Raw genomic sequence first — 19,955 nt, forward strand, 5'->3', positions numbered from 1 at the left:
AGTATCGATCATAGGCGTCCGTTTTGGGTAGGGCAACGGTTATTTTATCACATAATTTTTTTGTCATTAATTTTTAAGCAATTTTTGACAGTGGATTATTAAATTGTGAGGTATTCTAGTACTAAAAGGTACTCTTGCTTAAAGTCGGTAGGACACATGGTTTTCTAGAAAAATACATTTGAAATTTTTTCATTTTTTGAATTTGAAACAAAAATTCAAAAATTAAAAAAAACGGTGTATTTGACCAACTTAAAACAAGAGTAACTTTTAGTACTAGAATACCTCATAACTTAATAATCTAGACACATAAATTCTTAAAAATTAAGACAAAAATGTTATGCGATAAAATAACCGTTGACCTACCCAATACAGACGCATATGACCCGTACTAGAAATTCGCAATTAATGAAATCGATTCATCTCTGAAATATAAATAAACGTACCAGTTTTCGGATTTCTAAATATTTTTTTTTTAATTTTTTTTGGAAATTCAAAAAAAAGAAAAATTTTCAAATTGATTTTTTTAGAAAACGGTATCGACTTAAAAGAAGAGTACCTTTTAGTTGTAAAATACCTCACAATTTAATAATCCAGAGGCAAAAATGCTTAAAAATTAAAGATAAAAGTTATACGATAAAATAACTGTTGCCCTACCCAAAACGGACGCCTCTGACCGGTACTAGAAATTCGCAATGCATGGAATCGATTTATCTCTGGAAGATAAATATGTTTACCAATTTTTGTTTTTCTTAATAGAAGCGTTCTGGAGTTATTTGAAAAACTAATTACAAGACGCCATCTTCAAAGAGCTCTAGCTCCCTTAAAGCGCATTTAAATCAAAGCGAACACGAACGAACGAAGGAACGAATTCGTAGGTGTTCACTTGGTCATTCGTTCGCTACAAAGTAAGGCCATTTACATTGAAGCGAACGTTCGCATTCGTTGATGATCCGGAGTGCATATTGCCCGCAGATGTTTTTAAGATGGGCTGATGGGCCAGTGCCAGTCACATATTGTGAGAGAGACATACTTTATTGATACAATATACCAAAAGGCCATCGACCGAAGTCTTTTAGCCAAGTGTGTTTAAGTTTATTTTCGTGTTTCTTGCTGGGTAAATTTTAATACAATAATAGCTTACAAAAATAACAGGTAGCAGGTATTATACGCTGTTTGAGGGAGCTTAGAAAATAACATATGTAATAAAGAACCAGCTTTCTTAAAATTCTTCCTCGAAAAAGTTACTTGCTCTTGATATTATGACTATATTATGTTCAAATAATAAATTGTAAAATTGGTGTATCAAAATAAATTTGCTTTTAATTAATTTTAGCAATTAATTTGATTTGGTTACCTCATTAGTGTTTCTGGGTTGAAATTTATCCAATAAAACATTAGGCTTTTAAAAGCAAATCACTTCGAACCCTCTTTTTGTCTTTCTCGTCTAAATGATGCCAAAAGCTAATTCATTTTTTTAGTTCAGAGACATCACAACCCATTCCTATAGAAATGTTAAAACAAGCATAAGTTTTTCTGTTTATTATTTTATATAGCTTCGATTTTGGGTTTCATAGGCATATTCCATATTGCAAAATTATGTTTTCACAACTACACAATAAACAACCCTCTCAAACTAATGTTTGTAAATAAATTAAATCAGTACTTCTAAACGAATTCGTTCGCTACCGTCTATCCACTGTCCACATTGAACAACGATTTCCTTTGATGATTCGCTCACTTACCGACATCGGTTGGAACATGTGCGAATGCGAACGAATTCGTTCGGTCGTGCTCGATTCGCTGTACAAATACAATAAAGTTAACGAACGAATTCGTTCGTTCGTTCGTGTTCGCTTTGATTTAAATGCGCCTTTAGGAAGCATTTTTTACTAGGTGAATTGGGTTAAAATATCTTAAAATTATCTTAGGAATCTCTTGTCTTCGTTTGTCGGTAGAGTTTCTGGATACCCTGTATATTTTTTAATAATTATCCGTGTCATATCCGGTAATACCATGGAGCATGGATAATCGGGGTTCTACTGTAATTGTTTTTTGATATACACTGAGCGGCACAAAAAATGGCCACCCCACAAAATGGGTAATTTTTGATGTCGTGAATTTTCTAAATCTGTTGTCCGATTTAAGTGATTTTTTTAACATTTTATAGCCTTATTTTTTAACAATATGGCTGTAATAAAATTATTGCTAGACAGGTAAATGATCATTGTATACCGGGTGTAACAATCAAACTGTGTTTTATTCTCAAAGTTCACCACACCCTGTGTAATATTCTAGCATTTACAAAATATTGAAATTAAAACCCAACTATAGTCGCAGGTTTTCTTAACATACTGTTTTTTGATTCATTCGCTTATGTTGGATAATAAAAAAGTTAGGTACTTTAACAGCTAGCCATGTTCTTCATTAATACAGGGTGTTTCTAAATAAGTGCGACAAACTTTAAGGGGTAATTCTGTATGAAAAAATAATGACTGTTTGCTTCATAAGCGTGTGTCCTCAAATGCTTCGTTTCCGACATACGGGATGTTGAATTTTTTCTTACAAACTGACGATTTATTTATTGCTCTAAAACCGGTTGAGATATGAAAATGAAATTTGGTAGTTTTTAAGATACAGTTATTGCACATTTTTTGACATACAACTAAGAATTTTATATTCACCATTGGCGTGCATGCGGGTAATATTACCCGTCATATTACCCGTATGCGCGCCAATGGAGAATATAAAATCCTTAATTGCATGTCAAAAAATGTGCAATAACTGTATCTTAAAACCTACCAAATTTCATTTTCATATCTCAACCGGTTTTAGAGCAATAAATAAATCGTCAGTTTGTAAGAAAATAATTGAACATCCAGTATCTCGGAAAAGAAGCATTTGCCGACATGGGTTTATAAAGCAAACGGCCATTATTTTTTTATGCAGATTTGCCCCTTAAAGTTTGTCGCACTTATTTAGAAACACCCTGTATTGATAAAGAACATGGCTAGTTGTTAAAGTAGGTACCTAACTTTTTTATTATCCAACATAAGCGAATGAATCAAAAAACAGAATGTTAAGAAAACCTGCGGCTATAGTTGAGTTCTAATTTCAATATTTTATAAATGCTAGAATATTATACAGGGTGTGGTGAACTTTGAGAATAAAACACAGTTTGATTGGTACACCCGGTATACAATGATCGTTTACCTGTCTAGCAATAATTTTATTATACCCTATTCCACGAACATACGCCTGTTTTGGATTACTTCGACAACGAATATTTTACTGTGCAAAATAAGAAGAACGAAAGTAAATTGCAAATTACATTGTTGTTTATTGGAATAATTATTAGCGACATTTACTTTAGTACTTCTTATGTTGCACAGTAAAATATTCGTTGTCGAAGTAATCCAAAACAAGCGTATGTTCGTGGAATGGCCTATACAGCGATATTGTTAAAGAATAAGGCTATAAAAACCAACAAAGTATTAATTCAACTAAGATGGTACTGGGTGATGCAAGAGAGTATTTTTTTAAACAAGGATTTGACCTTACTGCAAATAAATCAGCGGTGGTGTTTTTTACGCGACATCGCTTACCTGTTATGACCAGCATCATGATTAACAACCTAAGTATACCCGTTCATAAGCACTACACTTATCTTGGTATTACATTGGACACCAAGTTAACATGGGATGAACACATTAATAAGTGCTTAATAAAAGGTGAGAAAAGTTTAAATATTCTTAAAGTAGTTAATCGCTATCGATGGGGTGCTGACCCTAAAATTAATTTAATGTTTTATCGTGCGTATACCAGATCCATTCTCGACTATGGAAGCATTCTATATGGATCTGCCACAAACAGTCGCCTTAAAAAACTAGATCGCATTCAATATAAGGCTCTGCGGTTAGTTCTAGGTGAGCTCAAGTCTACGCCTATAGAGAATCTTTTAGCTGAATCCATGGAGCCTCCTTTACATTTAAGACGACTATTTTTGGCTGAAAAATTTATTCTTAAATGCCAATCTTACAACCAAACTGAACTACTACAAAAAATATGTGACATCTCTGTTTCTAATCTTGTCGACAAATGGTGGCACAACAGGAATTCTCCTATTTTAGCAGTGGCATACTCGAACGTTTCTCAGCACCTAAACAGTCCAGGTGAATTAACTTTCTTTAAATCGAGTTTTAATATATCTTATGCCAATGTTAATGTTTGGTTCCCAAATTTTGACAGTGAAAATCCAGTTGACTTTCAGCAACATATAGCCAAGCTTGATAATCCATGCAGGATTTTCACGGATGGTTCAAAATCAAGATTGGGAGTTGGATGTCCGGATCACCAAGAATCCTTGATGTTCAAGTTAGATAAACAATGTTCCATATACTCTGCAGAAATGTTCGCGATTTATCAAGCTCTAGAATGGGCTGTCAACAAAAAAATTTCTAACAAGCAAGTTGTAATTATGTCAGATTCAAGATCTTCGTTATTAGCTCTAGAAAACACACGTAAACATTTATATAAAAATAGCCTTGTCGTCAAAATTTTAGAAAACCAACTAAAGCTACTGGAAAAACAGACTTCTGTAACTTTCGTCTGGGTATAAGGACATATTGGTATTTCCGGTAACATAAAAGCAGATTTTTTTGCTAAAGAGGCAATCTTAAAAGGATCGGAAATAACTTGGCTAGATAGAAGCGATCTAACAGCTACTCGCAAGAAAAGTTTGAAACAAAATTGGGATATTGAGTGGCACGCTTTCTGCAATCGAAGCAACAATCTCTACACCAAAATTCATCCTAGTTTACCTACTGAGCCTTTTGCTATCAGAACTTATCCCAATAGAAATATATATGCCATGTTTATTAGATGTCTCTTTAATCATGCCACTGTCAAGTCATACCTCTATAGATTTAACCTATCCGAATCAGATCTTTGCGATTGCAATGGATATGTTGACGATATTAATCATTGGTTGTTTGGATGCAAACATAATGATGTTGCAATTAAGTTTTTGATGCACAATCTGGTTCAAGAAGAAATACCTTTCCCACAAAATAATGCTTCTCTTTTATATTTGTCTCGTAGAAATTCTAAAATTAAACAAATCATCTGGGAGTTTTTAAAAAGGACTAAGAGGAAAATTCTTGCACTGAATGAGTCCGGTTGAATGTGTTTAGCAATAATTATTGTTTTTTTATGTTTATCCTTATTATGTAATATTGTCTCCCTGTGAAAGTTCATTAAGTAGATTTTGCAGGGAGGTAATAAGAATAGAATTGTATAAAAGTTTATATTGAAAAAATTAAAAAAAAAAATTATACAAAAAAATATGTATACAAAAAAAAAATGTATAAAAAAAATTAAATCTTATTAAAAAAAAAAATTATATAAATAAAAAAAAGTACAATAAATTATAAAAAAATAAAAAAGAGAAAAAAAAACACAAAGAGGGTGTAAACCTCCGCGGGGTTGATCCGGGTTGAAGCCTTATCGCTGTGTAAAAAAAAACATATATTTATTAGCATTTAGTATTAGTATTTAGTATTAGCATGTAGTTTTTTTTGTCGATTTAATTATTATTTGTAAATTAATTTAAGTTGGTTAGGGCCATGAATGAGGAGTATACCTACTGGTCAATTAAATGTTTCCACTTCTACATATGTATGTATGTATGTATGTGCGTGCATAAGTATTATATGTGCGCACATGTACCTAATGTATTATGTAATGCAATGTATTATATTTGGAATATTGTAGCAAACAGTAATTTATTATCTATCGTGGCTGAATGGATCAAGTAATCCAAAGCCAATAAGGAAGAAAAAAAAAGGCTATAAAATGTCAAAAAAATCACCTAAATCGGACAACAGATTTAGAAAATTCACGACATCAAAAATTACCCATTTTGTGGGGTGGCCATTTTTTGTGCCGCTCAGTGTATTTATTTTTTTTATTTTTTATTTAATTTAATTTTATCTAAGATTTTTTTAATGAGTATTTTTAACGAATTTTCAACAAAAAATTATTTGCCTTATTATCTTTTTAGTTATGCCTCAACTTATGGATCAAATGTTCCAAACCTCTTGAAGAAAACAAGTCTCCTGCTTAAAGAAGGCAACATCACCAGCGAAAATCTACTAAAAGACATAAACAACCTCATCACAACCATAAGAGAGTGCAATGTAACTCTTAGGTGGTTAATGCTCCATACTGTACTAAAACGTGGCCAAACAGATAGGTTAAAAAGATCGAAACAACTCACAGAATTGGTCATTACAGAGGCGAAGTGTGAACGTGAACTACTTTTCAGACTTCTGTTGAATACTGCACAGCTGGAATTGGTGGTAAGAGATTTGTATAAACAGCTTTTAACAAACAAAGAGACTCAGTGGGAGGAACTGAAGACTGAAACCAACACTAGCTTGCTGGAGTTGTCTGAAGTGTTTGGTGGGTCAAAACCGTTAACTAGAATTCCTAAAAATGAAAAGCTGCAGTTATGGTTTGTAGAGATTTCCAAGGAAGTACAGTCTTTATCCCAAGTATGTAATTAAGTTATATATTACTTCTATAAAATTAGATGCTCAAAAAAATATTTTTTTGGCACAAATATACATGAATTTTTGATTTGAAAAAAAAATGGACATTTGATTCACTTTTTTTCAGTCTAATTGTTTTAATGCTTTTGTGTTCCTTTTCAAAACATGTATGTATTATATATTTTTTCTAAATTTAGGTAATTTAAAAAGTAGAAAATATTTACTAATAATAATATGTTGACCAAAAATTAAAATTAAATCCAAATTAAAATTAGAATAAAGGCTAGAGCGAATTTTAACAAAATGAGAAAGTACTCTGCACAAGAGATCTGAAGTTAGAGCATTGATAATAAACTACCCATAGATACCTCACTCTAAGGTAAAAACAAATTCAGTGTTAAACTCCGCCCACTTACACCTCTTTGCCCCTCAAGTCTAAGTACTACCTGACTGTATGGTGGCGACATTATTGAAATCTTTGCCAAGATTGAAAAATAAATTTGAGTTGCCTGCTCCGGCCATTGCCTAGTGCAATAGACGACAATATAAGGGTGGCATTCAAAATTTTCACAAATAATTTTAACGTGCTTGTAATCTCTATTATGGAATTCCGATTTTACTTAAGAAAAAACGCTAAAAATTGATTAATGAAAACAGTAGAGGTTTTCTAAAAATTATTTATTTATCAATACACTACAAAAGAATAACAAAATATAAAATTCATAATTAAATTAGCAGTGATAAATTACATGTCATGTAAATTACTTTTTTGTAACTTTTCAAACAAATTAATTTCCAGAATTGATGCAAACTAAAATATTTCAAGCTAATATACAGAATTTACTTCCAGATTTAGTCATTCACTCACGGTAAAACATTGCAAAACCAAATTTGGCTTGCGCCTAACTAAGATGTCAAAGAAAAAAAATGATGTACCGATGTGTGCTTTTGCCCTATGGTTCAGTATCACCCCTTCTCGGGAGTGAAAAAATATATGTTCAAGATAAGTTCAGAAGTGCCTAACATCACTAATTCTAAGCAAATTTTGTTCTATAGAGTTTTTCCACTAAGTCAATACTTTTCGAGTTACTGAAAAATAGGTTCTTATTCGTCAAATTCCATGTTAAATATTTTAACGTGAAATAATATAAAATGAAGCACTTTTTGGGCAAAACTCATTACAACTGTTTTTAAAGATAAAAATGGTTTATTTTTATTATTTTTGTTGAGAGCATCAAAAGTAAGCAAGTTATGATCAAAATAAATTTGGTTCCTATTTTTTTTTGTTAAAAAATCGTGAAAATCACTCCCTAATTAGCATTCCGAATACAGGTGGAAGAACGAGGTGATAGAGAACATCAAAACAAGAAAGCTGGAATATTTAGGCCATAATGCAAGGTAAAATTAAGGGTAAAAGATCTATAGGTAGAAGAAGAATTTCCTGGCTGAGAAACTTAAGAGAGTGGTATAGTTGTAGCTCAGTAGATCTTTTCAGAGCAGCCGGCAATAAGGTACGGATAGCTGTGATAATAGCCAACCTCCGATTGGAGAAGGAACTTCGACAAGAAGAAGAGGATATACATTTTGTTCTGATAGTAACATTGTACTACAAAAAATTGACAATTTATCTAGAAATGGCAATATAGAAGTCAATTATATTCTGAATTGAAACAGACTGTATGACTTGTACACACTTCTAAATAGGTGTTAAATAAGTCTGTGCAAAATAAGAAATTGTATAGAGGTGAACTAAAATCAATATGATCTACTGTTCGATCGCATACTTTTACATTTAAAAATTTTCTGAGGACTTTTTGGAATTGCGTCATCGAAGTTTTAAAAGCAAGTAGTAGTGAGTACCAAATACAATCGATTATTATTTTTCTTTGACAAAATACCACAAATTCCCAACGTTAAAAATGAATAATGTAAGTGGGCCATTCCATTTCAAATCCCTCAATTTTGGAGCAAAAAAAATTTTGGACCTCCGATTTGTCTGAAAATTGGTATATAGCTTCTACGGGACGTAAAAATAAGATATTTAAGGTCAAAAAATTTTCTTCTTCTTTTTTTTCTTAAAATGTTATTTTATGCGATTTTACAGTGATTTGGTGTTTATTTATACAAATTTGCATTTTCTATCGTAAAGTATCAATGGAAAACATAATATTTTAATAGAAGGGACTCAAAAATGTCATTATATGGCATTATAACAAGTTACTTTGATTCAAAACAAGTTTTTGATCAAATTTTATAGTGTAGAAAACGTTAAAATACCGTTTTTTACATTTTTCTCCATTCCCAAAATACATCATAATCGATTTGGCTGAAAAGTTGCCCACAGGTAGACAAAACATAGGACTTTAAGTGGTGAGAAGGATTTGAATTATATTACAATACCAAAAAAGTTACATGCAATATTATAGTCAAAAATATAGGCGTCTACTGTAAGTACAATTAACTCGAAAATATCGACCTCACGACAAAAATTGTTAAAAAGAAATTGTAATAATTGTAAATACGATTTATTTGGAACAATTTCAGTTCCTACCATTTTTGTCGAAAATTTAAAAATGGCGGAGATATTGAGCAAAACAGGTTCTCCTTTAAAATCAAGATGGCTGCTAACGTAACGGAGGAATTCATTCGTGATTTTAAATTTAGGCTACTATTGACTCCCCTAAAGATCAGAAAAATAAAATTTTGGGCAGCTCGGCATTCAAGGTCAAATGCTATCCCGACTGGACTAATATATACTTTTGAGTCTGATATTACTGCATGTAACTTTTTTGCTAAATCCTGCTAACCACTTAAAGTCCTATCTTTTGGCTATCTGTGGGCAAATTTTCAGCCAAATCGATGATAATGTATTTTGGGAATGGAGGAAAATGCAAAAAACGGTATTTTAACGTTTTTTACACTATAAAATTTGATCAAAAACTTGTTTTGATTCAAAATAACTTGTTATAATGCCATATAATGACATTTTTGAGACCTTTCTATTCTATAAATCGCATAAAATAACATTTTGAGAAAAAAGAAGAAGAAGATTTTTTGACCTTAAATATCTTATTTTTACGTCCCGCAGAAGCTATATACCAATTTTCAGACAAATCGGAGATCTAAAATTTTTTGCCTGAGTGATTTGACATGGAATGTACCAAGTACATATCTTGATAAAACGACAAGGAATTTCCAAAATATAATTAGTTGAGGGTCATCTGCCTAGAAACAATCGGTAAAAGCTGAATTAAACAGACAGGATTAGAAAGTTTAAAAAATCACTAATTAGATCATATGTTTAAAAACAAAGTAAATAAGTATATTTGAATGTTAATTCTGTTCAAACTAAGATTGTAAAATTAAAATTTTAGGAAAAAAAGATATTTATTATTTCTTTTTCTCAAGAAGTACTTTCATTGTTGACAATATCGAAACACTTTATTATTAAAAGTCGAGAACAATTAAAAACCACATTCATATTTATATGAAACTGCTTTAAAAATGAAGGTATATTACTCTTGAGAAGAATCAATATTTTTTAACAAACTTGGTATACGACTCATAATATTTGACATCTGATTCTTTCATTTTGAGTTTTAGGACATGCAAGTTTTTATCAAGAATACATTTTATCAAGAAATATATATTATTATTTGTTCCATCGTTTCTTTCAAAACATCTCGCGTAAATACAGTTATGCGTTACAGAAGCCATTTTATCTAAAATGTGAGTCCTTTTTTTTATAAAATTCCGTTATAACTTGTCACAACACTTGTCACAGATTATATATACCTATAGGGTAAGTTCGGCCCTGAAACTACTCCTACCTCCTCGCAGGTCAGAGAGAGAATGAGAAATCTCGATACGGTTTTCGAGTAGCGCCATCTAGTTGTTGATACGTCTTTCGGTTACCACGAGGTGAGCTATCTATGGGTAGTTTATAATCAATGGTTAGAGCTAAGAGTAGGGTTGGCTAGGTGCTACGTTTTCTCGATTTTGTTTTACTGAATTGGATCTTGAATGCGGCATCAATGAAAAAACTGGAATCATTAGAGTTGTGGGTGTATAGACGAATTCTGAAAATATCTTGGACAGAACACATCACAAACAAAGAGGTACTGAGAAAGATGAATAAAGAAGTGGAAGTCTTGAATACAATCAAAACCAGAAAACGGGAATATCTCGGACATATTACACGTAGAGAGTGATACAACTTGTTCCTACTGATACAATTCATTATGCGGGGAAATATCCAACGAAAAAGAAGCATAGTGAGACGTAGAATGTGATGTACGGATGATTGCCGACCTACGTCACGGAGATGGCACTTGAAGAAGAAGTGGTTATGGAACTGGCTTACCAAGGCATATTGTCTGGTTTAATTCCTTAGCACAGATTTTAGAAATTTTTTAATTAAATTTTTAATTTAAAATATTTACAATGAAAATTTGAATTTTTATTTACTGTATGCAAACTTTCATATAAACATACAATATTTCTCAGGAAAATAGTAGCTCGTCTCGAAAAATAGTGCTGTTGATACAAGCCCTGGAAGAGGTACAGGAATTCCACCAACTGGATAACAACATGCAGGTTATCCAATTCCTTTCAGAAACCAGGAAATATCTGGATCAGATGGCCAGAACGATGACGATAAAAGAAGATATTTTGATCAATTTACAAATAATAGGAGATCTCAGTTATGCTTGGGAACTCATTAACGAGTATACCAACATTATGCAATTAGGTAAGTCAAGCTTTGAGTTTTCATCTTAGGGTTCTGTATCTATTAGGGCAATTAGTAGCACATACATTAGAACGTTTTGTTGTATCTACTGCTGATCTACCTTTATTCATGTTTTGTTGATTCATTGCTGTATATCTTTTATCCATAAATTTTTTCGCCTCCCTGCTTCTCTTATACCTTCGATCAATTAGTAGTCCATTCACTCACTGTAAAATATTGCAAAACCTCCAGATTTTAAAGAACTGCTTGGATTGAAATAAAATTTGACATACACATAGCTAACATGTCAAAAAAAGTGATATTGTGCCGATTTGTGCTTTTGCTTTGGGGGTGAGTTTTACCCCTTCTTGGGGGTGAAATATATTACGTTTAAAATAAGTCCGGAAATGGATAAATTGACTATATCTAAGCAACATTTCTTGTGTAGAGTTTTTCACTAAGTCAATACTTTTCGAGTTATTTGCGCGTTTCGAGAGATTTGCGAGAATATGTTCATATTTCAAAAAAAAAAACACGTTTTTAGACGGTTTTACGCAAATAACTCATAAAGTATTTTATCGAAAAAAATATTATTAGCAAAAATATAACCTATTAAAAAGTGAAAAAGATGATGTTTGCATGAAGTATGTAGACAGTGTAGACTCAGTAGAAGCAGAGTTCTAGCTAATGAAAAGTAGGTTCTACTTCTTCTTCCTATTTATAAGCAATTCTGCTTGTTCATTGGCGGATTGATACCTCTATGGAAGGTTGTCACTCCATCTATTGCGCGGTCAGCCGATACTTCTTCTACCGATTGGTGATTTTGTGATTTATCTCTTGCTATTTTGACCACACGTGTTACCCCCTTTCTGGATATGTGGTTATTCCATTTTTTTTCTATTTAGTGTCCATTCGTTTATACACTGTACGTTACATTGTCTTCTAATGTCTTCACTCCTCTTTCGATCTCTCAGCGTATTTCCTGTAATTCTTCTGAGTTCTCTCATCTCTGCCGTTTCCAGTAGTGTTTGTGTTGTGGCTGTATCGGGTCTTGTTTCTGATGCATATGTCATTATTGGTCTTACACTGGCTTTATAAATTCTTGGTTTCATCTCAGTGTTAATATGACGGTTTCGCCATATAGTGTTATTAAGGCATCTTGCCAGTCTATTTGCTTTTTGTACTTGATTTCTCACTTCTTTGTACAGGTCTCCGCAACTTAACAATTCCAAGGTATTTTACTTCCATTACTTGTTCAATACTGATACCATCAATTTCTATTTTACATCTGATTGGTTCTTTACTGATTACTATTGTTTTAGTTTTCTGAGATGAAATTATCATGTTGAATTCTTTTGCTCTTATGTTAAATATGTGGACTAATCTTTGAAGGCTATCGTCATCTTGGGCTATCAATATTGCGTCGTCTGCGTAGCAGAGTATGTTTACTTATTTGTTTCCGATTATATATCCTTTTCCTTAGTTTACGTTTTTGATGATTTCACCATGAATAAATTGAAGAGCATAGGACTCGATGAGTCTCCCTGTCTTATTCCGCTGCCTATATCTATAGGTTCTGTAAGTTGTCCATCTATTCTGACTTCCATTTTGTTCTTTTGGTAGATGTTTTCAATAGTTTTTATGATATCCAGGGGAGATTAAGTAGGTTAATTAGGATCTTATTCGTCAAATTCCAATTCGAATATTTCAACGTGAAATAACCAAAAAACGAAGCATTTTCGGGGAAAACTCATCACAACTTTTTTAAATAGTTTAAAAAAAGCTTTATTTTTGTTTTTTAAACAAGTTTTTAGCATCAAAAGTAAGCAAGTTACGCTCAAAATAAAGTTGGTCTCTTTTTTTTTGATAAAAAAATTGTCAAAATCACCCCCTGATTGGCATTCCAAATGAAATAATTCGTTATCGCTTCAGAAGTTATTTTACTTATGTGTTTTTTATATGATCTGTAAGTTTCACCGGTTCAAAGTGCGTATTTTTGAAGGGGCTGTAGTTGAAAGAGCTTGAACGAATCACTAATCACGAGTATATACAAATTTTGAACAGCCATATCTTAACCAATTTTTGTGTTACAAAAAAAAAACAGCAAATCCAAAATATTCAGAAAAGCAAACCCTACATTTTTGTGCTGTATGATATTTTTGGTAGCACTAATAATTTTTAAGTTATTTTGAAAAAACGGCACTTTTTACTTCAGAATAATATACAAAAATATAAGCCTTTAGGAAGAGAATGGATCTAGGATTAACTGTGTAAGGATTTTTTCTGTACGATTTTTTTTTTTCAAAAAGTTATAGCCTTCGACATTTCACCTCTCGGGATAAACAATTTATAATATTTAAGCAACAAATTAACCGATCGGATTTTACAATTTTTTTTATGTTTGGAATTTTAGTCTTCAGTTTAAAGCTTTAAAGAATAAAAAAGGTTATTTTTACAATAAATAATGTAATTGCAGAAACGACCATTTTGGACCTTTCTCGGACTGTTTTGTAATAACAAATTAACGAAATTAAACTTGTCATGGCTCAACTTATAGGTTTTTTAATTTGCTAAAATTTTCTATTTGGTTTCTATAGGTTTTAAAAATTCCTGAATTATAACACCGTTTTTCACCCACATATTCTACTTAATGTTGTTCTGAAACTATTTTCTTGTGGCATTTTTATAATCAAGTATTTTCAAATGGGAAATAAGCCACAATTTTACCAAAAAATGATTTTATTAAATTTAAAGTCGTCTACTTTAAAATGTATAATACGTGTCTGAATTGCCGATATAGATGAGTCAGATTAAATAAATTATTAGAAGAATTTTTTACTCAGCAACAACATTTTTGTTTATTTTAGTATTATTTTGTATTTTGACAACGACACCTGACTTCGGCGTCGAAACGTTAATAAAATCACTTTTTGGTAAAATTGTGGCTTATTTCCCATTTGAAAATACTTGATCATATTGTACTTAATTACTATACATATATATTCTTAACTTTATTCTTAATTTGGCACCTCTTAGTATGCATTAATTTTTTGGTACCTATTTAATGCATAGACACACGTCTTTGTTTTCACACTTACCAATGTCTTATATTTTTTAGGTATCAGAAGAGAACCAACCCTCGTCATTAAAATGCGAGCGGTATTTTTAAAACTTTCTTCTGCTCTGGAGATCCCCCTGCTTCGAATCAACCAAGCCCACAGCGAAGACCTGATATCAGTGTCACAATACTACAGCAAAGAGCTGGAAATCTATGTACGAAATGTACTGCACATTATCCCTAGTATGATGTTCGAAAAATTAGCTAGAATCATCGAGATGCAGACGACTGTATTGAAAGAATTGCCTACCAGAGTTGATAAGGACAAAATCAAAGATTATACTCAGCTAGACGAAAGATTTGAGTTTGCCGAATTGACCAATTCGATTTCAGTATTCAGCCAAGGTGAGTACTGTAAATTTATACGCGATAAGCCGATAAATTAATCTACTGATTCATTAATCGTACTATTTAATCGTTAACCAGGCTTATTCTGTAACTACAAATCAAATAGAAATGAGTCAAATCAAATAGAGGTCAGCAAATCGGAAACTCTACTATCGCCTCTACTATCGGAACATTGGGTAGAAATTGATTTCGACTATACAAGCTCTGTCGAGATCACATTTCGACATCGAAATTGGTCTTGCACTTGTGCATTGGTATCATTATTGTTGTTTTGACGTTTATTTGTTAAATAATTAGCGATTTTAGTCTGTATTTTTATTAATTGATGGATTCGACCGTTACTTGATGGAAGTTCATTTTATCTAACAATAAAACACTGAAAACGTTTGTTTTCTATACAGTGGAACCTCAATAACTCAGATTAATCGGGACCACGGCCGATCCGGGTTATCGAAAATCCAGGTTAGCCAGAGAATATGGTAACAATTAATAAAATACGGTATACTTACAGATAAACTCCGTTATAGTTGAATTACGACTGTACTACACACAATACTGTCACCATCGGAACGGTGTTATGTTATTTAAGAACAGTGGAGACTAAGACCATTGTTTAAAAAAGAATTTTTTAAATAGTCTTTTAGTCTTTTTTAAACAGTGCTAAGACAGTTTGAAATAAATAAAGGAATAACAGGTGCCTGTTGTTTCCGATAATCCGAGACAATGAACGTTGTTCTGCCGCCGTCTGTCATGAGTCATTTTAGTATCGTATACTTCAAATTACTCAAATACCCATTATCTCTCAAATATTATATTACATACATTTTTATTGTTGAAATGTTTGTCTGATGAAAATCGGTCCGGGTTAGCAGGACTTCAGGGTTATCGGGGGCCGACTTATCGGGGTTCCACTGTACTTCCACAAAATTTATTATAACTATGTGACTACAGCTGTTTCGGCAGAGTGCCTTTCTCAAGTGATTTAGTTTACTATGGGTTTGCCTTTTTAAAGTCTTTAACTGAAGGGGTTGAGGAGTGGGAAGCTGTTTGTCTCGAGTTGGTCATTCAGAATTATATCTGTATTTTTTAATTTATTAATTTCCATAGATTCTAATAAAGATAGCTTAAGGCCTTTATTTTGAATATGCAGAATTTGAAACTCTTCATTAAACAAACCCATTAACCCAAACTCCATTAAACTCTTCAATTGCCCAACAACTCCAGACTAATTTCATTTGACGTAAAAAATCTTTTTTCTAGTGTTCCTCCTACAGAAACTTTTGTTCTAGTTAAAAATATTTTAGACCATAATAGTCCAAATCCGATCATTGCATCTGAAATTTTACACCTTCTTGAAATTTGCATAAATCGAGACTATTTTGAATTCAATAATCAAATATACACAAACAACAGTGCAGGACTTATTACGGGTAATCCTCTAAGCCCATTGCTATTAGATATATTTATGAACCAGCTTGAAACAACTATTTCTAAACATCCCATATTTAAACAGTTCTTATATTTGTGGAGTTACGTGGATGTATACTAGTATGCTTTACAGGAACTAACAGGCAACTAGACCAATTTCTATCATACATTAATTCACTTCATAGTAATATTGAGTTTACAATAGAAACAGAACAGAATAAGTCCATAAACTTTCTAGATGTAACAACTACCAGACTACACAACAAACATGAGTTCTCCGTATATCATAAACCTACCCATACTGACACAACTATACACAATTCTTCATCTCATCCTACACAACACAAATTAGCAGCCTACCATAGCATGATACATAGACTGACAGAAATTCCCATGTCAAAAAATAACTTCGAAATAGAACTGAACATCATTAAACAAATATCAGTAAACAATGGCTATAACGAACAAACAATACAATTTTAAACCAAAAAATCCATAAGAAAGCCCTGAAATTAGTCTATCCACCACCACAGAAAGAACCCAGTACCTTCTGCTCTATCACATATACTGGTAAGATAACAACTAAAATAGCCAGATACAGAAAGGAATAACACCAGCTTTCAGAACTAACAACAACTTAAGCAAATATATTAAGAACAATAAGAGCCGAAAGAGAAAACAACTACAGAGTGGTGTTTACAAACTAACTTGTGGTGACTGTCCGAAAACTTACATCAGTCAAACTGGCAGAACATTTGACAAACGGATAGCAGAACACAAACGGGCTTTCAACAATAAAAAAACAGACACTTCTACATACGCACTTCACCTTTAGATCATAATCATTCTTTTAATGAACAGTTTCAAATTCTGCATATTCAGAATAAAGTCCTTAAGCTATCTTTATTAGAATCTATGGAAATTAATAAATTGAAAAATACAGATATAATTCTGAATGACCAACTCGAGACAAACAGCTCCCCACTCAGTGTTGCCAATCGGCGGATAATTATCCGATTTGCGTACCTTTTTGAGAGTTGTCGTATATTCTTCGTATCTTTAATTAAAAATCGGATATTTGCGGATATTTTTCAGTGTATCTACCATCGACTAAAACTTTCTCATCCATATATTCCCAACACCAACAACACATTAATTTTGTTTGGTTCCACCCAAATTTTTATAAATAGCCTCCTATACTGGTTGAATGTTAGTGACATCCGATACTTTTCATCTTTTGACAAAAGGGACATGCGCCGATTCTTTTGTTTATAATTTAAATGCACAAGTGCATCCACTTAAGGCATACTAATCCAATTCAAATTTCAAAAACCGTCTGCCGTCCGATGTTATTTATGAGTTTTTAGTTTTTAGTCTTTAAACTTATGAAAGCTAATTCACGCATGATTTAGTTTTATTTTCATTTTATGTAGTATTTTATGTTTTAAGTAAACGTTTCCAGATTTCTCGGACATGAGATCTAGTTAAATCTAGTTGTTTTTTGTAAAGTTCTATCAAATCTAATATCTTAAACAAAACCATTTCATCAAAACATGTTATATTTACTTAATTATATTTATGATTTTTTTGAGGAATGTAATGGTACTATGCAGAAAAGAACTTTCCGGCACAGAAACGTCACTTTTCTGCACACTACTGTCAGTTATTCTGAGAGAAGATATTAAGTTTGTTAACATAAAATTGTACAGAAAAATGCATTTGGAATAGTGGTTGTAGAAAAATCTACTTATTTGAAACTAGTAATATCTAGATATCTACTAATTAACTCAAAATTCCTTCAAATTTTTTGCCTATAAAAATTATTTAGTCGGGCATTAACGTTGAACGCACCACGGGTATTATGGATAATAACTTTGATACCTTAATAACTACAAGACTGTCAAATACATTTCTATTGTTTTAGTTGTAATAAATCTTTAGTTGTTAAAAGAGCGTAGGCGCAAAATTTCGGACCAATAATCTTTAAACGTATTCATTTTTTTCGAATCCTGAGAAAACTAATAAACTAATAAAAAATTTGAACGCAGAATGAAAGATTACATTATTACCAAGGGCTGAAAGTCCCTTAGAATAAACAAAATGTTTCTTTTGAATGAGATATTTGAAATTAAAAATCACACTTAATATTCTCTTTTCCTTTTACCCTTATAACATATTAGAATAAAAATTATAGAAGTCTTCAGGGACTTTCGGCCCTCGGTAATAATGTAATCTTTCATTCTGCGTTTAAATTTTTAAATAATACTTATTAGCTTTCTCAGGACTCGAAAAAAATAATGCATTTTAAAAGCATTGACCAGAAATTTTGCGCCTATGCTATTAATGTAGCTGTAGTTTATTTTTTATGGATTTATTTATTATTTATTTTTCCAGTAATACCTAGTTTTAGGTAGTTATTACGATTTAATAAAATAATATTGAAAAGTGTTTTTTTTTACTTAAATAATTATAATAAATTAATATAACGATCCAAATAATGAAATATTTAGATTTATTTATTTATTTAGAATTTAACACTTACGATAATACAAAATACGAATAATATAATAATAGTAAGTAAATAGTATTTACATACATGAATTAGGTAATAATCAGCCCGGATATGAGATTTTCATCTATAAACGAAAATTTTTAAACTGTGAAATAGAGAATCCAGTAGATTAAAGGGCCGGTTGTTCGAACGCTAATCAGAAATGGAATCAACTGATCATTATCAAATATTTAATTACTGTCAATGTCAACTTTGATTGGGTTGCTGAAAACATAATTGATTGCAATTATGAGATTAATTGATTAATTAATCAATTATGTTAATAATTGTTACGTTAATTGATAATTAATAATTAATTAATCAATCAATTATGTTAATTATCATAATGATAATTGATTACAATCAACTAATTGGCGTACGAACAACGGATTTTGTTATTTGATGATTGTTAAGGGGACTAAAAGAATAACATTGGCAACATTGATTTTAATAACAGAATAATTTTTGACCTAGCGTACCTTTTCGTGACAAATCGGATATTTTTCGAGCGATCATCGGATAATTTAGAGAAATGCGATTGGCAACACTGTCCCCACTCCTCAACCTCTTCAGTTAAAGACTTTAAAAAGGCAAACCCATAGTAATCTAAATCACTTGAGAAAGGCACTCTGCCGAAACAGCTGTAGTCACATAGTTGTAATAAATTTTGTGGAAATATAGAAAACCAATGTTTTCAGTGTTTTATTGTTAGATTTTAGTATGTGTTGTTATTTATTTAGAAAACTGTATGTTTAATTTTATTTACCAATAATTATACAGCATCAGGGTTAATAGAAATCATTAAACATTTTAAGAATTGCTACTCTAATTAATTTACTGGTAGAACGTGTAGATTTGAACGTATCTAGTGTTTTTCAAACGAAAAACCAAAATTTTTCTTAGGGAGAAAACTTACTTTTACCGTGCAATAATATTTTATGTTCAGAGATAAAGTATACTATGTAATTTAAATGCTCAGCAGATGTTTTTCTGCTGAGATGTTAATTTCAACCAAATCTTATTTTTTTGATGAATTATTCGCGCCGCACTAGCCTTTTCAGTAACTTAACGCCACAGAACACTTATTTCACTTTTCAGTGCGGGGTTGTCACCACCTCCTGAGCGCGTCAAATAGAAGTTATCATTTTCGATTTACACTGGTTACGATGTGAGTTACAGAATGCCAACCCAAACACGAAAACGACGCGATAGATATCCAACATTCCGATTTCG

At 31.7% G+C, this 19,955-nt stretch overlaps 1 protein-coding gene across 2 annotated transcripts in view; it reads left to right on the forward strand.

The window, feature by feature from the left end:
• Positions 1 to 19,955, forward strand: part of LOC114331444 (WASH complex subunit 5) — a 73,391-nt gene that overhangs the window by 19,602 nt on the left and 33,834 nt on the right. For both annotated transcript variants that reach the window (XM_050648892.1, XM_050648900.1), the window contains 3 exons: positions 6,059 to 6,551; positions 11,055 to 11,298; positions 14,396 to 14,740. In XM_050648892.1, the coding sequence (XP_050504849.1) occupies positions 6,059 to 6,551; positions 11,055 to 11,298; positions 14,396 to 14,740 (1,082 nt within the window). The remainder of the gene's footprint in view (positions 1 to 6,058; positions 6,552 to 11,054; positions 11,299 to 14,395; positions 14,741 to 19,955) is intronic.

The sequence above is a fragment of the Diabrotica virgifera genome, chromosome 1 (genome assembly GCF_917563875.1).
Source record: "Diabrotica virgifera virgifera chromosome 1, PGI_DIABVI_V3a".
Lineage (NCBI taxonomy): Eukaryota > Metazoa > Arthropoda > Insecta > Coleoptera > Chrysomelidae > Diabrotica > Diabrotica virgifera.